The 12,801-nt window shown below is 44.7% G+C and overlaps 1 protein-coding gene across 1 annotated transcript; it reads left to right on the top strand.

Annotated features, from left to right (window-relative positions):
* The first annotated feature begins 8,072 nt into the window (after positions 1–8,072).
* On the top strand, positions 8,073–11,156 carry LOC140104284 (DNA damage-regulated autophagy modulator protein 1-like). The gene is made up of 8 exons (XM_072127755.1): positions 8,073–8,231; positions 8,398–8,465; positions 8,910–9,052; positions 9,294–9,465; positions 9,968–10,023; positions 10,308–10,394; positions 10,501–10,680; positions 10,811–11,156. Exons 1-7 carry the CDS (start codon positions 8,110–8,112, stop codon positions 10,570–10,572), a joined length of 720 nt encoding a protein of 239 aa, XP_071983856.1. The 5' UTR covers positions 8,073–8,109; the 3' UTR covers positions 10,573–10,680; positions 10,811–11,156.
* Positions 11,157–12,801: the final 1,645 nt, after the last annotated feature.

Genomic DNA, 12,801 nt, shown 5'->3' with positions numbered 1-12,801 from the left:
TACGCTTATCGGTGACGATGCCACCAGCTGCACTGAAAACCCGCTCGGACAACACGCTAGCGGCAGGGCAGGCAAGAACCTCCAAGGCGTACAGCGCCAGTTCGTGCCACATGTCCAGCTTTGAAACCCAGTAGTTGTAGGGAGCTGTGTGATCATTTAGGACGATGGTATGGTCAGCTACGTACTCCCTCACCATCTTTCTGTAAAGATCAGTCATACTCTGCCGAGACTGGGGACAGGTGACAGTGTCTTGCTGGGGTGACATAAAACTGGCAAAGGCTTTGTAAAGCGTAGCCCTGCCAGTGCTGGACAAGCTGCCTGCTCGCCTACTCTCCCTCGCTACTTGTCCCGCAGAAGTACGACCTCTGCCGCTAGCGCTGTCAGAAGGGAAATACTGTTTCAGCTTGTGCACCAGGGCCTGCTGGTATTCATGCATTCTCACACTCCTTTCCTCTGCAGGGATGAGAGTGGAAAGATTTTGCTTGTACCGTGGGTCCAGGAGAGTGAATACCCAGTAATCGGTGCTGGAATAAATTCTTTGAACGCAAGGGTCACGGGATAGGCAGCCTAGCATGAAATCTGCCATATGCGCCAGAGTACCAACGCGCAAGAATTCACTCCCCTCACTGGCCTGACTCTCCATTTCCTCCTCCTCCAAATCCTCTTCTTCTGCCCATACACGCTGAACAGTGAAGGACTGAACAATGGTCCCCTCTTCTGTCTCGCCAACATTCTCCTCCTCTTCCTCCTCATCCTCCTCCACCTCCTCCGATATGCGCTGAGAAACAGACCTAAGGGTGCTTTGGCTATCAACAAGGGAATCTTCTTCCCCCGTCTCTTGTGACGAGCGCAAAGCTTCCGACTTCATGCTGACCAGAGAGTTTTTCAACAGGCCAAGCAGCGGGATGGTGAGGCTGATGATGGCGGCATCGCCACTGACCATCTGTGTTGACTCCTCGAAGTTACTCAGCACCTGACAGATATCAGACATCCACGTCCACTCCTCATTGTAGACTTGAGGAAGCTGACTGACCTGACTACCAGTTCTGGTGGAAGTTGACATCTGGCAGTCTAGAATCGCTCTGCGCTGCTGGTAAACTCTGGATAACATGGTTAATGTTGAATTCCACCTCGTGGGCACGTTGCACAACAGTCGGTGAGCGGGCAGTTGGAGGCGGCGCTGCGCTGCCCTGAGAGTGGCAGCATCTGTGCTGGACTTCCTGAAATGCGCACAGATGCGGCGCACCTTCGTGAGCAAATCAGACAGATTGGGGTATGTCTTGAGGAAACGCTGAACTATGAGATTTAACACATGGGCCAGGCATGGCACATGTGTCAGTCTGCCGAGTTGCAGAGCTGCCACCAGGTTACGGCCGTTGTCACACACAACCATGCCTGGCTTCAGGTTCAGAGGTGCCAGCCACAGATCAGTCTGCGTCGTGATGCCCTGTAAAAGCTCTTGGGCGGTGTGCCTTTTATCGCCTAGGCTCAGCAGTGAGACCACCGCCTGCTGTCACTTAGCGACGGCACTGCTGCTGTGCCTAGAGCTACCGACTGATGGCGCCATGCCCACGGATGGTAATTCGGAGGAGGAGTGGGTGGAGGAGGAGGCATAGTAGGCCTTTGAGACCTGGACCGAGGTAGGCCCCGCAATCCTCGGCGTCGGCAGTATATGACCAGCCCCAGGGACAAACTCGGTCCCAGCCTCCACCAAGTTAACCCAATGTGCCGTCAGCGATATATAGTGGCCCTGCCCGGCAGCACTCGTCCACGTGTCCGTGGTCAGGTGGACCTTGTCAGAAACGGCGTTGGTCAGGGCACGGATGATGTTCTCTGACACGTGCTTGTGCAGGGCTGGGACGGCACATCGGGAAAAGTAGTGGCGGCTGGGAACCGAATACCGAGGGGCGGCCGCCGCCATGAGGTTTCGAAAGGCCTCGGTCTCTACCAGCCTATAGGGCAGCATCTCCAGGCTAAGCAACTTGGAGATGTGGACGTTGAGGGCTTGGGCGTGTGGGTGGGTTGTGCTATACTTCCTTTTGTGCTCCAGCGTCTGGGGTATGGAGAGCTGAACGCTGGTGGATGCTGTGGAGGATCGTGGAGATGGGGTTTTCGCACGGGAGGTGTTTGGGCCGTGGTCCTGGGCAGGGGGCTGACTAGCAGATGACACAGGGGAAGGAGCAGTGGTGTGCCCGGCCGGAGGTGAACGGGCTTGGTGCCATTGAGTGGGGTGTTTAGCATTCATATGCCTGCGCATACTGGTGGTAGTTAAGCTAGTAGTGGTGGAACCCCTGCTGATCCTGGTTTGGCAAAGGTTGCACACCAAAGTCCGTCGGTCATCCGGTGTTTCTTTAAAGAACCTCCAGACTTCTGAAAATCTAGCCCTCGCCACGGGAGCTTGACTACGGGCAACATTTGGCGCTGATGCACCAGCTCTGGCCCTGCCTCTCCGTCTGGCCCCACCACTGCCTCTTCCAACCTGTTCTGCTATAGGACTCGCCTCCGTCTCAGAAGCACTGTGTTCACCTGGCCTATCAACCCAGCTTGGGTCTGTCACCTCATGATCCTCCGATCCCTCAGTCTGCTCCCCCCTTGGACTTCCTGCCCTGACAACAACTTCACCACTGTCTGACAACCGTGTCTCCTCATCGTCCGACACCTCTTTACACACTTCTACCACTACGTCAATAATGTCATCATCAACCACAGACTGCGACCGGTGGAAAACCTGGGCATCGGAAAATTGCTCAGCAGCAACCGGACAAGTGGTTTGTGACTGTGGGAAGGGTCCAGAAAACAGTTCCTCAGAGTATGCCGGTTCAAATGCCAAATTTTGCTGGGAGGGGGCAGACTGGGGGGAAGGAGGCTGAGGTGGAGGAGCTGGAGGAGTGCTGATTTCGGTGACATGGGTGGACTGCGTGGAAGACTGACTGGTGGACAAATGGCTAGAAGCATTGTCCGCAATCCACGACATCACCTCTTCGCACTGTTCTGGCCTCAACAGTGCTCTACCACGAGTCCCAGTAACTTGAGACATGATGAACCTAGGGAGTGTAGCTCTGCGGCGTTCCCCTGCTCCCTCATCAGCAGGTGGTGTCTTACCCCGCCCAGGACCACGGCCTCTGACCCCTGCAGTAGTTGGACGCCCACGTCCACGCCCTCGTCCTCTACCCCTAGCCCTCAGGTTAAACATTTCCAAAATTAAAGTGTAAACTTCAAATTTTTGTTTTTTGTGTTTTTTTTTTAAACAAAACCATGCTATCCTATTGCTATGGCTAGTTTCTAACCTACACTGACAGCACACAACTGGATTGTGTGCTGTGCCAGATGACTTTGAGTTATAAGATAAATAAATAAACGTAAAAAATAAATAAATCAGCAGACTGTGCCTAATTCAAATCAAACCCCTAATAAATTGTCCCACTTCGGTGTTTGAGGTGGATATGTGTGTCACTAAGAGCTAAACACAACGGTCGCAAGTCTCCCAGCAAATTCCTCACAATATGGTACTAGCTGCACTAGTAATGCCAGCAAGCCCAGCCACAAGCAAACAAAAAAAAGGAAAATATAACGCTATTGTAGGCCTAAATAAGCTGTTGGGGTTCTCCTATGGCTATTTTCTAGCCCACACTCAAAGCACACTGCTTTGGCAGATTACTGTGAGTTCTAAAAAGAAATAAACGTAAAAAAAAAAAAATCAGAAGACTCTGCCTAATTCAAATCAAACGCCTAATAAATTGTCCCACTTCGGTGTTTGAGGCTGATATGTGTGTCACTAAGAGCTAAACACAACGGTCGCAAGTCCCCCTGCAAATTCCTCACAATATGGTACTAGCTGCACTACTAATGCCATCAAGCCCAGCCACAAGCAAACCAAAAAAAAGGAAAATATAACGCTATTGTAGGCCTAAATAAGCCGTTGGGGTTCTCCTATGGCTATTTTCTAGCCTACACTGAAAGCACACTGCTTTGGCAGATTACTGTGAGTTCTAAAAAGAAATAAACGTAAAAAAAAATAAATCAGCAGACTCTGCCTAATTCAAATCAAACCCCTAATAAATTGTCCCACTTCGGTGTTTGAGGTGGATATGTGTGTCACTAAGAGCTAAACACAAGTCTCCCTACAAATTACTCACAATATGGTACTAGCTGCACTACTAATAGCAGCAAGCCCAGCCACAAGCAAACCAAAAAAAAGGAAAATAAAAAGTTATTATAGCCCTAAGAAGGGCTGTTGGGTTCTTGTAGAATCACTCCTGCCTAACACTATTCTAATAGAACAGCCTAACGCTTTTCCTGACCAGCAGCAGCTCTCTCCCTAGCGGCATCCAGACACAGAATGATCCGAGCAGCGCGGGCAGGGTTGTCTATTCCAGGGTCACCTGATCTGGCCAGCCAACCACTGCTATCGACGTGTAAGGGTACCACGTCATGCTGGGTGGAGTTCAGAGTCTCCTGGCTTGTGATTGGCTCTGTTTCTGGCCGCCAAAAAGCAAAACGGCGGGAGATGCCATTTTCTCGAGCTGGCGAAATACTCGTCCGAGCAACGAGCAGTTTCAAGTACGCTAATGCTCGAACGAGCATCAAGCTCGGACGAGTATGTTCGCTCATCTCTAATTGTAACTCATCCTGCAAATAGTAAGCCCTCATTTGTTCGCATTACCAAAAAAATCTAAATTTATATCTTGTACAATGTGACAATACAAAACTGCCTTGAATAGCGCTGCTTTCATCCTATGCCCGGCCGTGCGCCCATACAGCAGTTACCACCACATATGGGGTATCGCTACACTCGGGAGGAATTGTGCATTAAACGTTACAGTGCGTTTCATCATTTCATTTATTATGAAACTGTCAGTTTTGGCCTATATGAATTTATTTTCCAAAAAATTTTTAAAGTTTCTAAATCGCAGGTCCATGTATGTGAAACACTTAAAGGGTTAATAGACTTAATAGAAGTTGTTTTACATACTTTGAGAGGTGAAGTTTTTATATTGGGGTAATTTATGGTGTTTTACTATTATTTAGGCCTTTCAAAGTCACTTGAAAGCTGAGTTGTCCCTGAAAATGTGAGTTTTGGGGATTTTCATGAAAATGAGAAAAATTGCACCTAAAGTTCTGCGCCTCATAACATCCTAGAAGAAAATTACAGAATGTATAAAATATCATCTCAACGTAAAGCAGGCATTCCGTAAATGTTAAAATTATCAGGCTTTTTGGGTAGTTTTACTTCCTGTCTGGAAAGCAGAACATTTTAAACTTGGAAAATGAAGAATTTTTATGAACTTTTGCCAAATTTTCACTTTTTTTCAGACCGAAAAGCAAAACTTATCACTTAAATTTTACAACTAACATGAAGTACAATGTGTCACGAGAAAACATTCTCAAAATCATCTGGATATGTTAAAGTGTTCCGAAGTTATAACCAATTATCGTGACACACGGCGGATTTGAAAAATCAAGTCTGGTCATTAAGCTGAAAACTAGTGCCGGTGATAAGGGGTTAAAACAAAGTCACTAATGAAAATAAACAGCTTTCTTCAGCAGGGTGCAAAATAAAGGCATAACATAAAGTTGACTTTTCTTCTGGCAAAAGGTTTTACCATAATACAGGTTATCCTCACCATACAGTCTGCAAAGTTACAGCCTCCAGCGTCTCTGACCCAGTCCTGAGACAACAGCAAGAGAAAGACACCAGACCAACACTTCAGGCTTGGAGCCACACACTCTCAGCTCTGCTACACCTCCAGGCTAATAATAAATGCAAGGCAGTAGTCATCCCAACCAGCTCTCTGACTACTCCAGTAAACGCAGCAAGCAACTATACTACTTTTAAATAGGGGTCAGAAACCTTAGGTTACTGACAAAGATTAGAGGCTTACTTCACTGAGGCCAGGCCTCAACCTTGATACCTTGTGCCATGTCACAATATATATATAGCTAAAGGTATGTGGATACACATTTGTATTTTAGGATTTAATGGATTCACCACAGTGAGGATGGAATCATGGTGATAGAACAGCAGTTCTAAAGTGTAATTATAACAGTTGTGTGCTGCTATTTTGCAGAGAAGCAGGGTTTCCTTTCATCATTTATCACAATGAGTCCCATCCCCACCTTAGGCCCCTTTCACATAAAACCTATATGGCGGCCATATGCTAGCCTTATCGATGGCAGCTAGTATATGGCCACCATGTGAGTGCATTATGTACGACACAGTATGGTAAGCATACATATATCACCACCATAGCATGCCGTCATTGGGAAAACAATGGAGCAACAGTGCCCACCCCTTCACCTCTCCTGCTGAACGTATGCCTGGCGCGGGCGTTGCACATGTATGTTTGCCAAAATCCTTAGACTACATGCACACAGCTGTATTTTTGGTGGTGTATGATCCAGCAGATCTGGTGTAACTGCTCTCCAAACACTTATTTGTGTATACCAAAATGCTTTTGATCAGTAATGCGCACCAAAGGTTTTGCTTGTTTACATGCTAAACACATGGTATATGTTTTGCAAGTATTTCAGTGTACATGAATGTACCTGGGCCAAGCTACTCCCAGTTTGAAATACACAAAGGTCTTTTTTGCGCCCTATGTATGTTCATGTCTTTTTTTTATGATACATGTTTAGATACATGCAACTTTTGGCCTTTTTTTTAGACTTTATGTTGCAAATGTCTCAAATCCACATGGACACAAGCCACTTGAAGGAGTTACAGTGTGTACAGGTGTGGACACTAATGTAAATTTTGGATTTGAGGGTGTTTGTCATGCTCCAGGGATAGTGGACCCACTGGACCCCTGCGGACGATGTCGTAAAGCGACATCTGGGACTAGAGTCTAATTGGCACCCGGTTATCACCAGAGCCTGACGCAAAGTGGGTTGGACTTGCTGCGGCGTGGTACCACCAGGTCATTCCACAGGTGCGACTTTGTCCGCAGTGGCAGGTACAATGCAGGGTACAGAAACAGATGGCAGGTTTCTGGTCGGGGACAGGCAGGAGCTCGAGACAGGCAGCACAGGATCAACATCAGGAACAAAGCAGGAGGTCATGGCAAGCGAAACAGGATCATAGTAAAACGCAGAACTGGCTTCACAGCGGGAAATCCAAACACTAGCGCAAGGCAGGGACAGAAGCTTTCTCATCGGCATAAGCACGAAGATCCGTCTGGGAATGCTGGGGAGATTGGCTTTTATGCACTTCCAGGGGACGGCCAGCACCAATCATTGGTGCGCTGGCCCTTTAAATCTTCGAGTGCCGGGACTGGAGCAAGGACGGGTACGTGATGCCGGCGTGGCGCCAGCGGGCAGCGAGGGGCATGGGTGAGCCCGCAACCTGCGATAAGGATTGTGGAAGCACCGTGACAGTGGAGCTTATTTACTAAGCTGCATTTTTGTCGAGTTTCCCAACTTTTCGGGGATGTCGCCGGGGATTGTGTCGCACGCAATCGGATTGTGTCGCAATCGCACCTGCTTTCATGCGACACAAATCGGGGGGGTTAATGCAAAACTTATTAAAAAAAAATATAAATTAAATTAAATTAAATAAATTAAAAAAATATAGTCCAATCTTTGTAAAGCAGGTGAAATAATCTCAAATAACATGTTAAAACAGAGTCCATAAAAAAAAAATCCCGACTCTGCACCTTCCCTGGACCAGGTGAAGATTTGCACCTAAAAAGTCACAAAAGTAAGCCAAAAAAGTGATACATAAGTGAAAAGTCGCACAAAATGTCTGGAAAATAAAGATAAATAAGACACTGCACAAGGTGCACACAAAGGTAGTAATTGAGAAACGACAACAAAAGTCGCAGTGAAGTCATAAAAAAGCAAAAAGTCTCAAAACTCTAGGCAGAAATATGGATACTTGTCCCCTTTGAGAGCAATGAGACTATGTCTCTCTCTGCCACAATTACTTTGTACATGTTATTGAGAAATCTAAAAGAAGCATCCTGATTGGTTGAGCAGACCTTTGTGACATCATCACTTGTCTGTGATGTCATAAACAGCCAGGAGGTAACATTCCAGTGACAGACACCCAGACTTCATTTCTGTGGATGACACAGAACGATTAGTTGTGTATTGGCGACTCTCCTGCATACTATGGAGTTTAGAGGATTGGGGTTCGTCCCCCTCTTCATTGCCTTTTGGTGTACGGCCTGGGTTGCGGTCAGCTACACCCTGACTGTTATCTATGGCCATGCCCCCCTGCTGATGTACATCAGGTAAGATGGAGAAACACAAGACGCTCATATCACTTATTACATTTATAGATCTATAATTTTCCCCTCTGTCCTACAGATTATAATGTATAGAAAATTCAGATTATACAATTCTATACATTCCCCATATAATTTACATTTGACCCTTTTTCTTGTTTTCATTTCACAGCGATACAGGAAATTATTATCCTGAAAACATCACATTTAAAATCGGATTCCTTGGGATGTCCAATGCCAGTAAGTAAATTTCATAGAAATGTATGATAATATGTGTTTACTGCTGCTGATAACAGGTTATAAGATAATTCTGGTCTAAAACTTACCATCTCAGTATTAAGGCAGCAAGAAGTTTTCTAGTGTGACATTTCCTGATGACCTCATAGAAAAAGTTATAGTTGCTAAGTAAGTGTATCCTTAGCAACCAGTATCAAAAAGAACTCAGACTTATTATCAGTCACACAATGCCGTTTCTTATCCCAGTCTGTAATAACAATCAGAAATAAGAAATAAAGTGATTTAGACATGTTTTTTATTGTTATTGATAGTAATGGGCCAGATAAGACAATGCAGGTAAATGGAATGGTCCATCATGGAAGGTTCCATTTGTCTGGTTTAGGGTCGGTCACTAGGTTGTCTTATATTCTTTACATGGTTTATTCTGATCATTGGCTCTTTTTTCAGATCTGTTTCTGGCGTTGCTCCAGTATAATTTCATCCTGCTTCATGCTGAGGCCTTTGGAGCTCGTCAGCCCATGATACAGAAGATCCTGCTGGCGATGGGAATAACATCCTGTATTGGCACCGCTGTGTTGGCTGTGTTTGAGGTAAGTTATTAAAGATTGTAAGTGTATGGGTGCCTGTGGTGTTTAATAATTGTTGGGACACACCAGTATAGAATATAGGACACCTGTATATAGGACATCTATATATAGGACATCTGTATGTTCTACCATGTACCAGGTGGCCTGAGAGTGGTAACAGCATATTACACAGTTGAGGAGGGTAGAGTGTATAGTCCTGGCTAGTCCTGGAGTTTTGTCTAACTCATGTCTGTTTATTATATAGACCGATTTTTATCCAGTGACGCATCGTGTAGGAGCATTCTTCGCCTTTGCTTTTGGCTGCGTTTACAACCTGTGGCAGGCCATACTACTCTACGAAGTTCCTGGAATCCGCAGAGCCATCTGCCATATAAGAATGGTGTCCAGCGCAATGGCCTTCATCGGTGTTATTACCTGTATCCTTTCTAAAATAGTATAATAACATGAAATCCGCCCGTCCTTTGTAACCAGAATTAAAGTCAGAAAACTATTTCTGGTCACTTCTATGATGTTAGCCTTCAGATGGTGACCTGCTGCTACAACAAGGCGACATTGTTGAACTTTTTACAAACTGAAAAGAAATCTGCGGTGCTGCCTTGTGTTATATATCGTATATTATTATATATCCTGCAGCCGACAATAAGGGTGGTGACAAACATGGCGTTTTTAGGCCTTTTTGAGGACGTTTTTAGTTTAGTGCATTTTCAGATTGTAAAAAACGCATGCGTTTTTTGACAGGTTTGACCGATTATCTTAATCCAAACTGCGCAAAAACGCATACATTTTTTACGATCTGAAAACGCACTATTTAAAAACGCCATGTGTGTCACCACCCTAAGGAGGTCCCTCATAAAATGTAGTAAATGCTATAAAACACATGATAATCTTATGTTACTTTCCTGAATTATAATTCATCAGTCATTGGATGTCGGGTATCAGTGTTCACCAATCTGTGCACCGGAGACTATGAGAAGGTAAGTCCTATATATTTCTATAAACATAACCTGGATTCAATCTTATTATTAAGAAATATGTTTTATTGGACACATTCTAGCAGTTCTATGGGACAGCAATGGGAACACTAACTTTAGAACTTAATCATATCATCAGGGGGGCCATGATATCCATATTATCACATAACCAGTTATCTCTATGTGGCATGGTCGCCAGTCACAGGACTCCATGGAATGCAGTAAAAATTTATTCTAAAGTTATTGTTATATTCAATTTTTTTATTATTAATATGATTTCTCTACAGATCATTGAAATAATTTCCATCAGCACAGAATGGTTTATGCTGCTCCTTATCCTGATACAGCTAGTTACCTGCTTTCAGCCTATGCAGGTCAGTAGACGTTCACCTTATTATTACCTCTCATACTGTAATAATATTATTATTACTCTTTACAATCCTGGGATTTCTAATAAGGATATCTGTTTTTTTTCTTTAGCATTTATCATTGACAGTGTCCTGGAAAGGCTACACCATCTGCAAAAGAGAGAACCAGGACTCTGCTGTGTAATGGGGACTACATGGGCCGCGAACTGGACATCCAGCAAATGGCACGGTGCAGACACTGCAACACCCTGAGACTTGTGTAATGTCTGTCCTGGATAAAATCATAGAAAAGGTAATTATAATGTTCATATATTAGCAAACATTAGTTTGGCATTCATGCTCATCAAAACATTGCACCACATTTACTTAAGCCCCGGCTTGTATTCGCTCCACACTCAATCACAATCTTTCTTGTTTTGCAGTTAACTTTTCCAGAGCGGGGTATTCAATTGGAAGTGATGACTCTACCATCGATAACATGGTGGCCACCATGTAAGGATCACTTGACCCGCACTTCAAGAAGCAGATTCTGGGCCCGGTCTCTGTCCTCACAAATCTTCATCCATAGCCCAAGGGAAGGGCAGTCCTTCAGCCATGGTTCCCTAGAGGTTTCCTCCACTGGGGGTTTTTCCTCTCCTGAGTTGCTGAAGGACAACTTTTTGTGAGTCAGAGACCCATCATCACCATCTTCAGGGCCACAGGATTGCTGCTCGGACTTCTCATAACAACCTCTACATATAAAACCTATAATGTAGTTAATAAAGAAGTCAGTTTATATCATCAATCTGTGTATCTTTGTCTCCGCACATTATAGGAGGTTTACAACCACACATGACATGTCTGGTTGGGGATCCCAGGGCTTTGCCATAAAGAGATAAATATAAGTAAACATCAAAGATACCTTATCAGGGACACCATCATGGTGGGAACTCTTACTGCTGTCACAGGCCTGGACAGTTTTACAATAAATGGGGAACCAGAAAAGTCACGGTAATCCCAACCTGCAGATGCAGCCGCAAAGAACTGGAAGCTTAATATCATCTGAACAGAATGGTGCCTTCACTGTACCTGCTGTTCAATCCTTCAGCAGCAGAGGAGCATATTGAAACTGCCCTAAAGGGGTGGCCACCTTGACCATCCGGAAGCTGGACTGAGCATAGCTTCTGTATGTCTGTAAACAAAAAGGTAATTGGTGTCCTGCACAAGGCAGCATCGCAAAGTGCCTCTTGATCTTCCAGCATTGCCTCCGATCTGACAGAATGCAGTATCTGTCTCCCAAGAGATGGAGAGGAAGAAGATGGAAGCCATTGGGAGTTATTTATCATACACCAGCACTCGGCCGCATCTAAATACATCAAGAGGTTTGGGCCTCTTGATCGACAAAACCTGTTTTTGAAGGTATCAATTTAGTTAGGGGGACTTTATAAGGCCTATATGATAGAAAACTACCACAAATGACTCATTTCTAGAAACTGCTCATTTAAACATATTCAAAACAACCTTTGTGAAGAATGTATAGCCTTTGAGCATTTCATGAGGGTGAAGACATAAATGGAATTACGAAAATGTGCATTTGCACTACAATAAGCATTTGCACTACAATACAGGAGCACAAAGGTGGGGGCTAAGATCTGAGGAGTGAGTAACACAGACACAGTTTTTTTTAAATGAATCCAAACCAAAGCCCAACCCCTGTGACTACCCCAGGATTTTGTCAGGGCGCAAGGTAAGTTAGAACACACAATTATATTGTAATGCTAATGCTTAGAAAAGGCAGAGAAACTATTTGCATTGCAGGTGTAATACGCTTCTGCAACCTGGCTTTTGTGAAAATGAGGTCCCTGGTGACAGGTTCCCTTTAAGGGGAGAATTTAGCAAGGAGTAATATTCAAATTAGCCCCTACAGGTGTATGATCCAATTAGGCCCCAAAAAGGCAAATGCTAAAAATTTTAGCCAAAAAATCACTTCCACCCCTAATATTTCTAAGCCACAAGGGATAAAAGATGAAACAACCTCCAAAAATGTGTACAACTATTTCTCCTGAGCATAGAATTGCCCCACATGAGGAAGCTGCAACTACCGAATGCAAAAGAAACAGAGATGAAAGAAGCTCAGGAATATTCTGTGATCGCAGTATAAGGCAGCAGATTCCTGCAAAGGTACAAAATCTGTTCCAGACTAGAATGAATGTGCAGATCAGTGTGCAATAGTTTCCAACCTCCTCCAGAGATCTGGTTAGTATATACAATAACCCTGTATCTGAGGCCAAATTTGGTCTGACAGACAGATTGGAGAAGAAATTAAAAAAGTAAAAAACCAAACATAACTTTAGTTTGCAAAACTAAACCTCTATTGGCTCCAGGATTCAGTGGGCCCTGGGCGACAGAGCCTCAGTGGGCCCCTTAGCAGTAA

The sequence above is a fragment of the Engystomops pustulosus genome, chromosome 10, assembly GCF_040894005.1.
Source record: "Engystomops pustulosus chromosome 10, aEngPut4.maternal, whole genome shotgun sequence".
In the NCBI taxonomy this organism is placed as follows: Eukaryota; Metazoa; Chordata; class Amphibia; order Anura; family Leptodactylidae; genus Engystomops; species Engystomops pustulosus.
The sequence above is the reverse complement of the archived record's forward strand: the minus strand, read 5'-3'. Positions and strand labels throughout refer to the sequence as shown.

Excerpts from the sequence above, each read along its gene's own strand:
- LOC140104284 (XM_072127755.1), top strand. The coding sequence starts at position 8,110 with ATGGAGTTTAGAGGATTGGGGTTCGTCCCCCTCTTCATTGCCTTTTGG. Across the intron at positions 8,232-8,397 it reads CCCCTGCTGATGTACATCAG|CGATACAGGAAATTATTATC; the intron begins GTAAGATGGAGA and ends TTCATTTCACAG. Across the intron at positions 9,053-9,293 it reads CTGTGTTGGCTGTGTTTGAG|ACCGATTTTTATCCAGTGAC; the intron begins GTAAGTTATTAA and ends TTTATTATATAG.